Raw genomic sequence first — 16,558 nt, 5'->3', positions numbered from 1 at the left:
TTTCTGCAAAAAACCAAATGTGTACTGCCATATCACAAAAATATTAGAGGATAAAAATTAGCTTACTTTATAAATGGATTTGACTGTTGTTTTTGTGAAGTACCAAAGTGCTTTAGATTGTATTTTGGTAGGTTAATTTGAAGTAAATTGTTTGCATTCTAAATATAACATGTAGCTATATGTGACACCATGATATTTTTATGGTCATGAACTTGGGAAGTCTGCATTGTGCCATCAATGAATTGTGCGGATGTAAATTGGTATTGCCTCATAATTTGTTTACTGGTTGAAATTTAGGAAATAAAGCAATGTCTCTGGTAATCACTGTCAGCTCTATCTGATGTGTACTCATGAATATATACACCTAAATGTACAGGATACAGATGCAATGAATATAGGTATGTTTGTGTTCATATTCAGCATTCCATTTGGAATAAGTTCTACTTTTTGAACATGCATGAACAAATTTCTTGAGCAGATAGTTTAAATGAACTGTTAAAAAATTGTTGATACATTCCCAACAATCTTTTCCTTATTTGTTTTTCCTAACATCTTTCTCTTTTTTTCATTCTTTTCTCTCTCTTCTTTAATGTTAGCAAAGTACTAAATCATACAGTGAACACAAGCTTCTTTTGAGATAATCTGTGTGTGAACCTTCTTTTGTGCTGCAAGTTCTTTGTCCTGTAGAAAGTGCCTGATATTCAATTGCAAGAATTTCTTTGCACTGTGCAACTGTGCATCAGAATCTGAGCACATTTTACTGTGTATCGAACACTTTGCACAGTGTTCAGTAACAAAGCAGCAGCTTCCAATGTATATTCCAAAGGCACGATATCAGAGAACTGCCTGACACAGTCCAAGTTCTGCTGATGCACTCGTGCTGCAACATTGTCCTCTGGCTATTGCTGCCATAGCCTATGTGTAGGGCCAGAGGATATAAAATACTGGCCCTCATCAAATACCAACATGAAGGTGAAGTGTAATTGCCGAAGATGAGAAGCCAATGGTACATATCAACTCTTAAGTGCTGTCAGTGTCTTTCTGAAAGCAGAACGGTCAATGTAATAGATGACCAATATCAGAAAAAAGTAAACAGGAAGGTGACTGTGTGTGGATTTTAATTTTAAATCAATGAAAATATCCTTGTATGCTAGGGTCTAAGAACTCTGATAGTAGAAGTTAATTTAGTAGTGATTGACAGATGACAGAACAAGGAACAATGGTCTCAAGTTGCAGTCGGGGTGGTCTAGGTTGGATATCAGGAAAAACTCTTTTACTGGGGGCAGGTGAAGTATTGGAATGCGTTATCTAGGGAGATGGTAGAATCTCCATCCCTAGAGATTTTTAAGTCCTGGCTTGGCAAAGCCCTGGCTGGGAAGGTTTAGTCGGGGTTGGTCCTGCTTTGGGCAGGGGGTTGTACTCAGTGACCTCGTGAAGTCTCTTCCAGCCCTAGGATTCTATGAAAGCATTTTAGGACCTTGTTTTATTAAAACCATAAAGAAAGTATATTTGTTGTCATATTAATATTTTGTTCCATGTTAATGCAACCCAGCTTTTATTAACTATTGGTTGCAAACAACTGTCATGTTAGGACTTAAGAGATTTTACAAATTATTTTCTAAAAGTGATGACACATACGTTAGTTCTTCACCAGTAACTTTCACAGCAAGCCTGTCCTATTTGTAAATCAAAATAAGTTTTTTTCTTTTTACTACAATAATTAAGATGATCTCTACCTGACATTTGAAACTCCAGATGCTTTCCTCCCACTTAATACACACTGTGTTATCAGTGCCAGGTGTCAGCTGATCCTACCTGGAAAGCTTCTAGAATCAGAATTTAGCTATCAATTTTGTTAATTGTACATGAAGCAGAATGAGATGCATTATGATTTTGCATACTTATGGATACTGGTTTGGCAATGCTGACAGCAGTAAAAACTTGGCTGTGCAGAAAATGAAGATGTTATGATACACAAAGCCTCTTAAAAGTAGTTATGCACAATAACAAGATCTGATTTCTACAAAACCATCAAAGCTACTTGCAGTCGTTCGTTTGTTTCACTTAGCACCACAATTATTGTACCTGCTATTCATATTTTATTCTACTCCTGTTAATTTTATCTGTGTTATATCAATAGATTGCCATGGTAACACTAACCTTTAATTTGAGTATATGGACAACACTAGAGATTTAACCTGAGGGTATGTCTACACAGCAACATTATTTTGAAATAACTAGCGTTATTTCAAAATAACTTAGTCCGCATCTACACAGCAGGCAGTTATTTCTAAATAATGTCAAAATACTGTCAAGCTGGAGGACTTCTTACCCTGCCTGACTTCTGTAACCCTCATTGTATAAGGAGTAAAGGAAGTCAGAGGAAGAGCTCTATTTCAAAATAAGTGCTGTGTAGATGCTCTCAGTTTTGAAATAAGCGACACAATTGATGTAGCTCAATTTGCATAGCTTATTTTGAGTTAAGCTCTGCTGTGTAGATGCACCATCATTTTCACAGAAAAATTGTTAATTAGATTTTGAGCCCCAGTTCATGAAAACATTTAAAACACATGCTTAGTTCCATGGTAGTTAATGGCATTTTGGAACATATTTAAAGTTAAGCCCATTCTTAAATTCTGTTGTGAACAAGAATGCTTTCCTGAATTGAAGCCTTAGTCTGGTTCTAAGATTCATTGAAATCACTGAAGCTATTAATGGAGTAAGGTACTATTCAATGTGAGTGAAGATAGCTCAGTGATGGCGCAGTGAATGTCAGAGGAAGGTTCCTCTAGAACATGACACAATGGAATTAACCCATGGATATGTCTCAAAGTGTCAGAAAAATGGCAGAACTGGGCTACTCAAGTGAGAGGAAGGATGTTCCGGTGGTCATGGCACTTGTTTGGGATTCAGGTTCCCAGATTCCCTGCTGGGTCAAAGACTATTTTTGTAGCCTTGGGAAAACTAGTTAATCTCTCTCTGCCAAAATTTCTTATTTATAAAATGGAGAAAATGGTAATTTCTTAACCCTTAGGTATTGTGGAGCTAAAAACTTATGAGTTATTTAGATGTTATAGTAAAAATATATATTTAGGTTATTTAGATACTATAGTTAAATAGATATATGTCCATTGAAAGAAGCAATAAATATTGTATGTGACAAATATGAGTTCAAGCTAAAGAACAAAACCTATTCTGACATTTTTGCAGTACCTGAGATTTATCCACAGTCCTTCTAGCTGAAGATGCTTGCTATCTAGTAATGCCTATATTGTACCTATAAGCTTCCGAGCCTTTTTCACTGCAAGATTAGTAATGAGTTTTTAGACATGGTATCTCACTGTGACAATGCTTGCCTCTGCAACAGATAACAAAATACATTCATTCCTGTTTAACTGTTTCCTTTTTTTCTCTCTAACTCATTTCTCCATTGGCATCACATGCATTCTTGCGCTTTCATCTCTTACTTCGTAGCCATGCTAAAGTCAATGGTCGTGTTTATCTAATAATAAATAGGTGGGTATACTTCAGTGTTTCCTTTCATTTTCTAAAATATATACTTTATTTGCTTCTTTTTCTGTTCCTTTAAACAAAAATCACTCATGCTCTGCAGTATTCTGAAAAAAGTAAAGAAGACAATGGTTAAGTATCTAAACCTGCCAGATGGTTTGTTGCAGTTAATACATATGCCACATAGAATAAGAGGCTGTGAATTCTCTTTCTAACTCAGATTCTTCTCTTAAACCTCATTCAAACTTGATAAAAGCATAGTCAGTGTTATTTCCAATTGACTGCAGTTAACAGAATTAGTCCAGGAGACTGGTATGTATATGCATGTACACACATCCATATCCACACCTATCTTTACCTCAGATATACTTTAGAGAATGAATTTCAGAGTCAAAGAAATTCCATGCACAAGTTATTTTTTGGAAGAAAAATAAAAGCCTCTGCCTTCCCAACAGCTTTCTTGTATAGAAAGTAATACAAGTGTAGACAAAAAGAGGACACACCTAAATTTCAGTACTTTGAAACCATTTAGTTCTGCTCCTTCTAAGCCAGTTAAGCAGTATATGGAGTTGAATTTACAGGATCTAAACCACAAAAATTAAAATTGTCATCATGCTTTTATAAAATTATCTTTTTAAAATATTTCCATAAGCAAGATTCTTTTGAATTTTTCATGTATATGTGTTCTTTAATTAGGATAAGAATAAGAGTGGGGTGGATGTTTTGTTACTCCTGAACATAAGCATAAAATTTAGCAAATGCATCCAGTTTTCTGTGAATACTTGCTCAAAAAATAATTTTCTTAACCTGTGCCCCTTTTGTGTACACTCAGGCTATGTCTACACTGCAGGCTTTTGTTGGCAGAGAGTATGCTAATGAAGCATTTGTTCCAGTCCCACAGTGGGGCAGCCGGGGCCTCATTTGTCGCGCTGTCATTTGCATATTCTCTGCAGATGCTTTTTGTGCAAGGGGTTTTTATGCCTCAAAAAAGGAAGTATAAGGATCTTGCGCAGAAAGAGTTTTTTGCGCAAAACAGACCCATCTACATTGCTTGTTTTTGTGCAAAAACCTCTTGCTCAAAAAGCATCGGCAGAGAATATGCAAATGACAGCATGACAAATGCTAATAAGCACTTCATTAGCATACTCTCTGCTGGCAACAGCCTGCAGTGTAGACATAGCCTCACTGTTAATATTTTAGGCTGGGCTTATCAAAGGAGAATGAGCAGTTGTACCCCTTAGGTGCCCTTAAAAATCCCAACCTTAGTGAATGAATTTCCTGGCAGGAATGGTCAGAGAAATAGCATTTTAAATAAGCATTGGATATCATCCACAGAAAATAAGTGCTGAAATTGTAAACTTGAGTATCACCTAGGTCAGAAACTGAATTGTAACAGTGACCTTCATCAAATCAGAGGGCAGAAAAAATGCCATATGAGCTGTGTGTCCATTCAAAGCTAACAGCTTGAATCTTGGATATGGAATATGCTCAATGGACAGCTCAGGAATATTCTACAGGCCAGACATTATTAACAAATTAGAGGCTGTCCCTTAACCGGGGCTTCCTGGTCCGGCAACATCCATGGTCCGACATGGACCACAGAGCCCAGAAAGAGGGAGGTCTGGCGGTGGGGTAGGAGGGCGACTCAGCCAGGAGCCCAGAGTGTGAGGAGGTGGAGGACGTAGGACGGACAGCATGGTGGGGACTTCCAGCTCCAGCGGAGCTCCCAGGCCCCGGGAAGTTCTAGCCTGGCCATGGCCCTCTGACTGTGGCTAGAGAGCTCCAACCCCAGCAGTGGCCAGGGAGCTCTGGCCCCATCCTGGCTGTGGAGCTCCTGCTATGCCCAGGCTCCAGAGGCTGGGGAATTTCAGCCCCAGTCCCAACCTCAGGGCCGCAGAGCTCCAGCCCTGGCCCTCTGTCCCAGTCGCAGAGCTCTGGTCCCAGCCGCGGAGCTAAGCAGCTGCAGAGCTCTGCCCCAGCTGCGCAGCTCTGGTCAAGGCACTCTGGCCCTGGCAGTAGTGGGGCTAGAGAGAGCCTTTCGCACTGAAGCAGCAGCGGGGGGGAGCAGGAGGGGCAGGCTGGAGCCCTAGCCCAGTGGCAATATAGCCACAAGGGGAGGGACCTTCTCTGGTCCAGCAAATCCCCCTTGCTTAGGACCTGTCAAGTCCCGAGGATGCCGGACAAGTGAGGTCCAACCTGTATATGGCAAATGTTTCTGAACAAGTGAATTTTAAGAAAAACAAATTGTTGGCAGAAAATGTGCAAAGAGCTAAAAGGCATGCAGCAACAAGCTATTCGCTATGAATTATTCAACTTCGCTCTAGTACATATATTAAACTTTGTAAAATGTGGCCCTGCTTCAGCAAACTATTTGATACCTGACTTTAGACCTCTGAGTAGTCCCATTGAGCTCAGTAGTCTGTGGGATTTATTCAGGTGCCTAAAGTTTAGCCATTCTTATATAGCTTTGCTGAATTGGGTTTATTTGTGCTGCAACTGAGAACACGCACTCTTAATATCTTTTTCTGTGCTTGCTTATTGCTGAAATAAAATATCATGGGGAGGTATCTACTTTCAGTAGACCATGCAATTGTAATACAGTAACTGTTAAGGATTTAGTCATAATGAGATTAATGGGCATCAGATTCAGATTACATTCCATGGTTTTTTTTCTTAGTAATCATTTTCATAGGTACACTTTGTAGGATTATATATGTTTGTGACTGACTATTGTATTAAAGCAATATTGTGTACTGTACCTTTTCTGTGCCTTTCAGTAATTTGCATGCAATTAATTTACTGTGTGAGGATCAATTAGCCAGTTTTCTGTAACCTTTCCCTTATTTCAGCTACTTGAATTTTCAACTTGAGGAAGTTTCAAGTCCCAGTAATTTAAAGGATGTGTTTGCTTGTTTGACTGTTGCGTTGTCAGCTCATGCTGTGCTGTTCATGTTTTATAAGCGACATTTTAAAATATGTTGTACAGAGTAAATAGGTATTTCTAGATTTTCAATTTACTAAACTGCAAAAGTACTAGTTAAGTGTCAGGGTTTATGGTTTAAATTTAATAAAATTGAATGATATACTAGCACTTCATACTGTAAATCAGGGGTGAGGAACCTCAGCCTTGGGGGCTGGGTATGGCCCCCAGCTTGCCTGAATCTGGCCCCCAAGGCTCAGGGCTCCTTTCCCGCTGCCCTCCCACCTCCCCCAAGCATTGGGGAGCCTGTGCTGGTGCTCCAGGCCCCAGCTGCCCCACTGTGGGACTGGAACACATAAAACCTACTAGTCTGGGATTTGAGGTATGACCTCTGCAAGATTTAGAAGAGAGAGAATGTTCAGGCCTAACCAAAATTAGATTTTATCAAATCCATTGAAGCAGTGACCTTGTAAATTTTTCTGTACGGTTTATAAATCTGGAGTTGGGAGGAAAAAACATCACTGAAATGAACATGCTTCTTCGCCACCCAGTTGCATCTTTCCATATCAAATATTTGAAAATGTATTCAAAATATGAATTGCATAGCTTACCTGTGACAACGCAATTGCATTACAAAAAGCATGGGAGAATATGCACCCTTTTTACCACTTTAGTTTTAGCATAATTATATGGCTCACTTTCCATTTAGGCTCTGATTCTATGATTTTTAGCAGAAAATCCCTGTTAATGCCATGATGCATGCTCTTGACATCGGAAGGCTGCTGCAGACAGCATAGGAGAATGCTTTAGTAGTTATGTAGCATGATGTATTTGTTATCTCTGATCTTCCTTTATAACCCCTCTGTTCTCATTTCCCTTTTTCTTTCTGTTTCAATTACTTTGAGCAGCCTCAAGAAAAAAATGCCAAACCACCACAATGAGTAAGTCCCCCATGAAGTAATGAAATGCTCACTCTCTCATAGTGTCATTTCATACTTCTACATCTTAAACTATGACCATTTTCTCCAATGGGGAAAATGTCAAGTTTAGGTGTCAAAACCACTCATTACTAATTAATTACTAGCATCCTAGTGAGAAATAATTACTAATACATTCTGACTCAGTTTGCAGAAAATACCAGAATCATTAACATTTCCAGTTCAATGGCATTTATACATGCATTGTTTATTTTTTTTAATTATATTGCTTGAAAAAAGTGTTCCTGATCTCACTATGGCTCAGTTTGCTGACACTTCATTATTTATCAACAGACTGGTGCACCAAGATGGAAGTCTACCTGATATAACCATGATGAATTTAACTGCCAGCAATGAAAAGGAAGAGGATAAAAAGCTGGATGACGATGGTAATGAAAGCATGGAAGAGAGAAATGGGGAGGGAGAGAAAGATGGGGATGAAAAAGAGAAAGAGAAGGAGCAAGAAGAGGAAGAGGAAGAGGAGGAAGAGGATGATGATGAATCTGATGCAGAAGAAACTTCAGGTAGGTGGTGAGGCTGTAACATTGTTCCTTTCTAACTTTCCTGAACTTCCATTGCAGGTGGTTCATCTTTGATAAGCTCATCTTATTTTAGGTAACATTTGTTTTCCTTTTAATATTGATTAGAATGTTTGCCAAAATAGTGTGGATTGAGCAGATGTCTCCTTGTTAATTATTCAACATGCTGCAATGTGTTAGGATGCAAACAGGTACCTATAGGATGCTTACAAAATGAGAAAACCCCACTGGTTTCTACTCAATGAAAATCCTTTACAAGCCGGTGATGGATAGGGAGATTTCTGACATTCAAGGAAAGCCCCTTCCATGTGAAATCTTAAAGAAATAATTTGTTTCTAGTTTGTTTTGTATGCTTTTAAGATTATTCATTTCAGGAAATTCTCTGCTTCATTGTTCACAAACAACTTTAGTGTCACATTTTTCAATTTTGAACATGGAATATCTAACTGATTCTAAATTAATATAAAAATGCCTAAGCACGAGGGTGGGTGATGTTAAGGTTGTTATCCTGGATACCCTTTGCTAACACACAAAACAATTTCTGTAATGCAATTATGAACAAGAACCCTGCATGACTTAGATTAGCAAAAGAAATAACACATCAGTGACAGGAACTGATGGAAGAGTGTGTAGAATAGAGGAAAATCAGACTGTCTGGAAATGGCCTTACATTTTAATGTGGGCTATTACTGATACAATTATATGTAGTGCTCTGGAACAAAAATACAGATTTGCAATGAGACCTGCTCCAAACAAAATGTCAGTTTACATTTTCTAAGATACTACACTTAGCTCATGTAATCTCAGGGGATCAGAAACCACCCATGCTTCCCTGCCTGGGGAATTCTGCCTAGAGGACTCCACAGTGGCTAGCACCCTGACCTACCCAGCTCCTGTGCTGGTTTTGTGCAGGCAAAAGTGTGATTGGAATATGCTGCACTCTGCCTCATCCCCAGCTGGTAGAAGTTCCCTTGAGCCAGCTGTTGAAAATTAACCTACACTGGGGCAAACCAAGAGTCAGGGAGCAGTTACCGACTCCCTGGAGGCCTCTTCTCTGTGCTGTGCTGGATGGATCTTGGCAGCAGGACAGAAAATGTCTTTGTGTGGATGTGAGGTGTCTTTAAGTTATACACATGTGTCTGTGTGTATACCAAAAAGCTGTATCGCAAAATTGCACTGTTAAGCACTCAAATTTCTGGAATTGCCAGCATTATTTTAGCAGAGTAATGCATACAGTCTTTGTTACAGCATTATATGCCATTTCTCAAATAATACAGCATTCCTTCCATCTATTTTTTTTAATGTGTAATATCTTGTGCCATATATTTCTCTGGCTATGCCTTGCATGCCTTGCTTCATTTACCTGGCACCTTCAAAGTGGTTTTCCAGTATGATAAAAATATGCAGTATAACATTTTGTTCTTTGAGAAATAGTATATGATCATGTCATTAAAGACTATTGTAATACATGCATGTGCATAAAAAGGCATAGTTTCAAAGAAGATTTTTTTAAGGAAAAAAGAAATAAAATGAAAATAAATAACCTATTTGGCCAGACACTCAAAAAGGCAGAATTTCATCTACTATATATTTGAGAGAGTTTGTCTGTCTGGCTGGCTATCTATGAGTCTGTTAATTCAAGAACTCCCCATGAACGGTAAGAGCTAGGACTACTAAATTTGGAATGCAGTTTCCTCTCATAACTTAAAGCAAGGTAAGGATTTGGTTGTGCCGGGACAATCGGATGTACCTGTAACGTGATTGTTTCTCATATAATAGAAAGAGAGGGGTCTGCTAGCAAGCACAATTATACTATATAATGACCACAAGGGAGCAGCAAGGGGTCAGAGATGGGAACTAGGGCACCTATAACCCCATTGGACCATCAGGGGAAAGGGGTAGTGAAAGGGACAGCTATTTATTATATACTCTGACTTACCCAGCGCTTCCCAGGTCCTTCATGGCAGGGCCTTAGAGATGGTGGGGGGAAGTGCAGGAGGCTGGGTCAAGGGACATGTTCTCTCCTCCCAGGCCACCAGGGGCATGTTATCTCCCCCTCGACGCCCTCTTCCCTCAGCTGAAGCAAACAGCCAATCAGTACAGGGAAAATAATGTTCAGAGTGAAAACTGTGGATAGCCTTGTGGGCTGCCTGGCCCTTTTAAAATTGCTTCTGTAGGTGCTTCTGCCACCTTTAGTCTCTGGCTACTCCCTTCAGTTTTTTCCTTTCTTCCCCAAGGATAGGAAATCTAATGCTACTCATGTGTGGATGAGGGTCACCCTAAAAAATGCTTGGCCTCAGGAGCACTGGAGGTTTCCTTTCGACTGGCTCCATCTTTCCCCTTCCATTTCCTGTTGTTGCACTTCCTTAGACCTGTTGAGGAACAAACCCGAACAAAGGGTGGGCTAAAGCAGTATTGCTTTTGGGGTTGTTTATTGGCACAGATTCTTAAGAGTAAAGTGATACTCACACTCTGACATCATGTTCATGCTGGCAGTTTGGAGACAGTCTGCAAGTGCGGTGTAGATTACTTTTGATTTCACTGGTGGCTGGAGTGCTGGCCAGGTGTCAGCCTCTCAGAGACTCGATCATGATGTTCCTTGGGAGAGCCTTTCGAATCTGCAGGAGGCTTTACTTTCTCTGGGCTGGTCCCAGGTTTCTGCTGTGATGTTACATCTTGTCCAAGAGAGAGAGATTTTCTGGGTGCTTCTCAGTTGATTTATCTGCTTACAAGGTCTTTGTCTCCCTTAAAAGGTCACGGATCCTAAACTGTCTTTTTGGGTGGGTATTTCTCATTCGTACCTCTCACACATTCCACAGGTTACATACATATTCATAAGCAATATGGTTTCTAAGCAAAGTGGGGCCTTATGGCCTTGAGTACAAGAAATTGCATTGTACTAAAAATAACATACCAAAGGCATGATAAAAAGCTTCACAAATTATAACTAAGAAAGCCCAGGTCAGGGAAGAAGGGAAAAGCAGAGGAGTGTGTCTGGTTAGCTAGACACCAGTGAAGAGGAGGGAGGCGGGTCGTGTCCAGCTGGTTACACCTGTGTGCCACACTACCTGCTTAAACTCCTTCTTTGACTGCTCCTACTGACTTGGCTGTTCCCTGCGAATTACATTTGTCAAAATACATCTGTGATGCTACCTCTGTGTTTTTCATAACACGGATTAGCTTCATTTACTGATTAGCAAAATACAGTATTTTATGATGCAGTATGTTTTTATGAGTATGAATCAGAGCAGTTTTCCTACAATACAAATGCTAAGTGAACAATGAAAGTAGCTAAAAAAGTTGTATTTAAAGCAAAACTCTGCAGGGAAAGTTTGCAGATCCATAAAATACTTCAAGAAAGTCCCATTACAGTATATTGTTCTTCCCAAAGGACTATGTAAATATCTGCGAGGCTTGTGAACAGGTTTTTAACTATCTCAGTGACATATTCAGCTTTTAGAAAGCAGTGTTCAGTCATATGCTAGCATCGGGCAGTTTTTCCCATTCCACTCTCTGCAATATCATTTTCAGGGCTGAAATGTGATTCTGCTCAATGCTGACATAAAGGTTTGCTAGGAAGAAATAGCCTTTATATTACTTTCATGTTTACATTTTTCTGAACAGACTAGGACCATATTCACTAAATATAATCAAACAAAACAGTTTGATCTTTGGCTACAAGATAAACAGGGGTGGATTAAGTCAATGGTCCTTGGATTCACAGATCCGCCACCTGAGTATGCATGCACCAATGGATGCACAAGTCAATGCCACAAGTAGTTTTCTAGTAGCCTTTGATTTGTTGTTGGATTGTTCCCCATTGAAAATCAGAGCTGATTTTACTCACTTTTACGTCTCTTCCTTTGGAGCTGAGTGGAAAAAAATCCTGCCTTACTATTTTCTAGTGATGAGGAAATTAACAAAAGAAAAGATATATTTTCTGTGATTCCGTCGGGTTTGTCTTTGCAGATTTAAGAAACAAGTGGCATTTGGTGATCGACCGCCTCACGGTGCTATTCTTAAAATTCCTGGAATATTTTCATAAGATGCAAGTTTTTGTGTGGTGGCTTTTGGAGCTGCACATTATCAAAATTGTTTCTTCATACATCATCTGGGTCACAGTGAAAGAGGCAAGTAAAACTTATGCTGACAAAATCTCGTCCTTTTACTGATCCTTGGTGGTGGTATTTCCACAGCAGTGTATTCACTATCCACCACTTGTCCCAACCTATTTTTTAAGTGCAGGCTTAACTGAAGGTCCATAATCCAGCTGGGCTTTTTAGGTGCTGGTGCTTAATCAAATCCTGAAGTCCCATCTCTGTTTAAAGTTATCAGTTGGGAGTGAAGATCCCTGTCGCCCAGAAAATTCTCCAGTCATCTCCACCAAATAAGACATGAGGGGGAGTTTTTGTTTAATTTTCTAGGATCTAAAGTCATAGTTCCTCTGTCTTCCTCCTTCCCACTAGCAGGCCCTTCCGATGAGAGAGAGAGAGAGAGAGAGAGAGAGAGAGAGAGAGGGAACTCTGTCTGGTGTGGATAGAGAGTAATTGTGTGTGTGTCCCCTACTACAAAAATTAGCCTTTCTACCACCACTAGTCCAACATGTATGCATTATTGCTCCAAGCACAGTGTGGCCCTTTGTGTTTAATGGTGCTAATAGTATTTTGAAGTTAGAATTGTTTCCAAGCTAACGGATTACTCAGTCTTCCCTCCCACCCCCTGCACTAACTGTTGTTAAGTATGTTACATTCATGTCTAGCATCATGCTGAGAGCTGTTTTAAATTTTGTTTTCATTACTTTTCTTAGATCTTGTTTTCGACTCTTTGTCTTGAAGGATTTTTAAATGCCTGTTGTGTATGAGGTATTCTAGGAATAAAAGGTCACAATAAGGTGCTTGGTCATCTGGCTGCTGTGTGTAATTTCTGTTTTGTGTTTTCAGGTGTCTCTGTTTAACTTTGTGTTTTTGATTGCCTGGGCTCTTGCTTTGCCATATGCTCAGTTCCGCCCATTGGCATCAAGTGTCTGCACTGTTTGGACATGTGTGATTATCGTCTGCAAAATGTTATATCAGCTCACATCTATTGACCCTAGCACCTTTTCCAGTAATTGTACAATGGTGAGTAGTAGTGCATATTAAGCGTTTAATGGCCAGGTACTCCAATGCAAGGACAGAGCCAAAGGAAGCTTGTGAAGTGTTCAAAGCTGCAGTTCAGCTGATATGTTTCTGCTGAGCCATCGTGATTCCTGCCCACAGTGGCTCCAAAGAGACTCTAACTAAAGAACTTATCATTGTTTGCTTTTTAGCCCACAGAAAATGAGACTAATATAGGCAACGAAGAACTGAAGACATCGCTCCTCTATAGCGCACCTATCGATCCTACAGAGTGGGTTGGATTAAGGAAGTCATATCCACTGCTTGTATACTTAAGGGTAACTGCTCTACATTTTTCAGTATTTAGACTGACTCTTATGCCTGCTAAACTTTTCAATGTCCTTGAAATGGATCACATGATACACACAAAATATATCATTCCTACATCGCTAACTCTGAAAATTCCATGCAACAATTAAGGTGAACATATAACCAGAGAGCTTGCCCTCTGCTATGGATAAAAAAGGATGCCAAGAAATCTGATTTACTCGATTTCTAAGAAGTAATAATATACATCCATGTCAGATATTATAAGATTTAAGATAAATATTTGATCTAAATAATTATCTATGACAGTATATTTTATTTTGTAAAACTTTCATCTCTTAGAAACAACTTAGAAAATATCATGTTTGGGGTTTTTTTGGTGGGGAAGCAGGTGGATGGGAAATAACAATGATTCTACATGTTTATTCTAGTTTCTGTTTTGTTTAATGCAGGCAAGGTGTGTTTTGTTATTTTAATTTGGATTAAACATTTCTTAGAGGAAAACTATGCATGACTCCCATAGGATTAAAGAGACTCTTAAGTCCTATATTTTGATTTAGGATTAGAAGTTTCTCATGGAAAATGGGTGTAAAAAATCTTAAGAAACTGTAAATTTAGAGTAAATCACAGATTTTATCATCATTTGTGACAAATCCTGAATAAAAAAAAAATCAGTGATTTATTGCACCTACCTGTCAGGGAGAGGGATGAGTCTCACTTCATTGTCCTGCAGATTTTTGCTCAGCTCAAACATTCTGAACACCGTGATCAAATTTGTTGAAATTAGAATTCTATTTTATCTAGAGGGCAACTTTCTCAGTGCTGACCCCAACCCCTTTCAGGTTCCTTAACTTCTTAACTTCATGTGATTCCAGCAAGACAAAGCCAAAATATGGGAGAAGTGCACAATTTCTAGTCTTTTATCAAATAAAAGCACTACCCTACAGCACTTAATAGTGCTACTGTTCATTTGTGCACTAGCCTGGGTCAAAAGAACAACACATGTATAATAGAGTTATGAAAATAACAGTTCAGTCACAGGTGAGCAAAAGGACTCTCTCATGCACGTCCTTTGCTTTACTTGTGAGAATACAAGTCAGTGACATTGCAAGTAGTAGAGCATGAATTCTGAGTCTCACTGTCTTGACAAGCAGTGAGGAACAGTTGTTTGTGTATCTCTGGTAGAGGGAGGAACAAAAATTGTAGATTTGGTAAACCCTTGATGCATTTTTCAGCTCAAGTAAACCCATCATTTTTTATTTTAAATCCCAAAATATTTTGATATTGCAGGAATATTAAACAGTAACATTCACTAGAATATTCATTGATTATGCTTTTCAGAAAAATTTCCAGTTCTTTATATTTCACTTTATTTTATCTTCTTTTTATTGCTGCTTTTGTAGAATAACTTACTGATGCTTGCACTTCTGGCCTTTGAAGTTACAATTTATCGACATCAGGAGTACTACAGATGTCGAAATAATCTTACTGCCCCTGTGACTAAAACCATTTTCCATGAGATTACAAGATTACATTTGGATGATGGACTTGTAAACTGTGCCAAGTATTTCATTAACTACTTCTTCTACAAGTTTGGGTTGGAGGTAAATAACATTTTCATGTAGCTAAGACAATGATTCCTAGACTTGTGTTGCTTTGTTGGTCCCACTGAGAGGTGTACTGAGTCCCTTCCTGGAATCCCCTCTATATTATGTGGCAGCACTTCCCAGCAGCTGCTTAAGGAGCCCCACCCAGTCAGAGGCTCAGTACTTGTTCATGGAGCTGCTTGGCTGGGGGAGGGGCACTTCTCCATCAGGACAACAGCGGCTCCCTGATGAGGACAGAGCAGCGAGTCTTTCCCAGTCCATAAGGATATGTCCCTTCTCTACAAGGCAAGAATGTTTGTCTAAATGGCAAGTTTTAAGCAAATATTAGAGAATACATGCAGAAAGCAAGTTTTTAACTCTTGTACATGAGTATTTGCATTAGAAACCCAGTTATGAGTTACTATATGTCTATCTGTCTAATCAGAACCAACATCCCTCTCAAATTCCAAATAGTCAGTGTAATGAATGGTTTAACAAGCCATCCTTGGGAACAATTCACTAAAATTAGTTAGCAAACAATTTCAGTTAGCCACAAAAAGTGAGACCATCGCTGTTTGGCTTTGTCTACACTATCAACTTTTGTGGTCAAAAGCTGCCTTTTGGTGACAAAACAGTGAGAGTGCACACACTGCAATGGGACTTTAGTCTAGAAGAACACCCAGTTTCAGAAACAAAAAGCTTCCAACCCTACAAGAGACTTTTATATTTTCCTCTCCCTTTGTTGTCAGTCAGTCAGTATTGTCTCTGCTGTTTGTTTAGTTGGGAGAACTGGCTTCTGCCAATATTCCACAATGTCTGCCCTGATGGCTGTGCTCAGTGTTTTGATCTCTGATGCCCTGCAGGCATATGCCCTTCTCCTTTTGAAGCTCTGAGAAGTACCTGACAGCTGTGTGTGTGGGAAAAACAAGGAGCAAATCATTAGAATGCTCCCATTCTGCCCTGAACTAGGAAAAAAAGTGGCTGTCAGGCTGCTTTGGGTGGAGGTGGGAGGGGAAAGAGGGAAGAAATGCTGTGCTGCTTTGATATTCTTCTGCATGGAGAGCTAATCGTAATGCCCCTCCCAATAGCTGAGAGGCTGCAAGAGAACTTGAAGGGAGTCCCAAAATGCACAGTAATCAGTTCCTTCCCACAACACGGCACTATGGAATACATACCCACAGTGAATTACTCATACTCTTGATGATGGTGCCCTCTCCCATGTGGACATGATCTGTTTACAGAGTGAGAGAATATGAGCACTCTCTAGTGATTTTTGTTTTGTTGACTTTTGGGTGTCAACATAAGTTATGTTGTTAAAATTTGGTAGTGTACACAAGGCCTTTGTGAACAGTTCCTGGAAAGAGAAATGGTGAAATTCATTGACTAAATGATTCACCATGAATTATTTACTGAGTTCTAAAACCAAGTGTCACATCATAGCATTGCCTCAAGGCACTGTTTAAAGTGCAACCAGAGACTAGAAACTACCCTGGCAAAAAAAAGAGAGAGCTTCCTATACAGCATAATAAAGCTACGTCAGAACAACTGAATTGTTTGTCTGTAGTAAACAATAGTTATACTGTCTGAACGTATATTCTTTTAATGT

General features: G+C 39.4%; 1 protein-coding gene across 13 annotated transcripts in view; it reads left to right on the top strand.

Moving 5' to 3' along the window:
* The window catches only part of PIEZO2 (piezo type mechanosensitive ion channel component 2), a 422,273-nt gene that overhangs the window by 316,723 nt on the left and 88,992 nt on the right, over nt 1-16,558 (top strand). For 9 of the 13 annotated variants that reach the window (XM_089776309.1, XM_075920988.2, XM_075920987.2 and 6 more), the window contains 6 exons: nt 7,339-7,371; nt 7,702-7,931; nt 11,916-12,076; nt 12,887-13,063; nt 13,252-13,377; nt 14,770-14,970. In XM_089776309.1, coding sequence (XP_089632435.1) covers nt 7,339-7,371; nt 7,702-7,931; nt 11,916-12,076; nt 12,887-13,063; nt 13,252-13,377; nt 14,770-14,970 — 928 coding nt within the window. The remainder of the gene's footprint in view (nt 1-7,338; nt 7,372-7,701; nt 7,932-11,915; nt 12,077-12,886; nt 13,064-13,251; nt 13,378-14,769; nt 14,971-16,558) is intronic. The other 4 variants (XM_089776310.1, XM_075920989.2, XM_014570678.3 and 1 more) reach the window with 1 other exon arrangement.

Source organism: Pelodiscus sinensis, chromosome 2 (genome assembly GCF_052426305.1).
Source record: "Pelodiscus sinensis isolate ZL-2025 chromosome 2, ASM5242630v1, whole genome shotgun sequence".
In the NCBI taxonomy this organism is placed as follows: Eukaryota; Metazoa; Chordata; order Testudines; family Trionychidae; genus Pelodiscus; species Pelodiscus sinensis.
The sequence above is the reverse complement of the archived record's forward strand: the minus strand, read 5'-3'. Positions and strand labels throughout refer to the sequence as shown.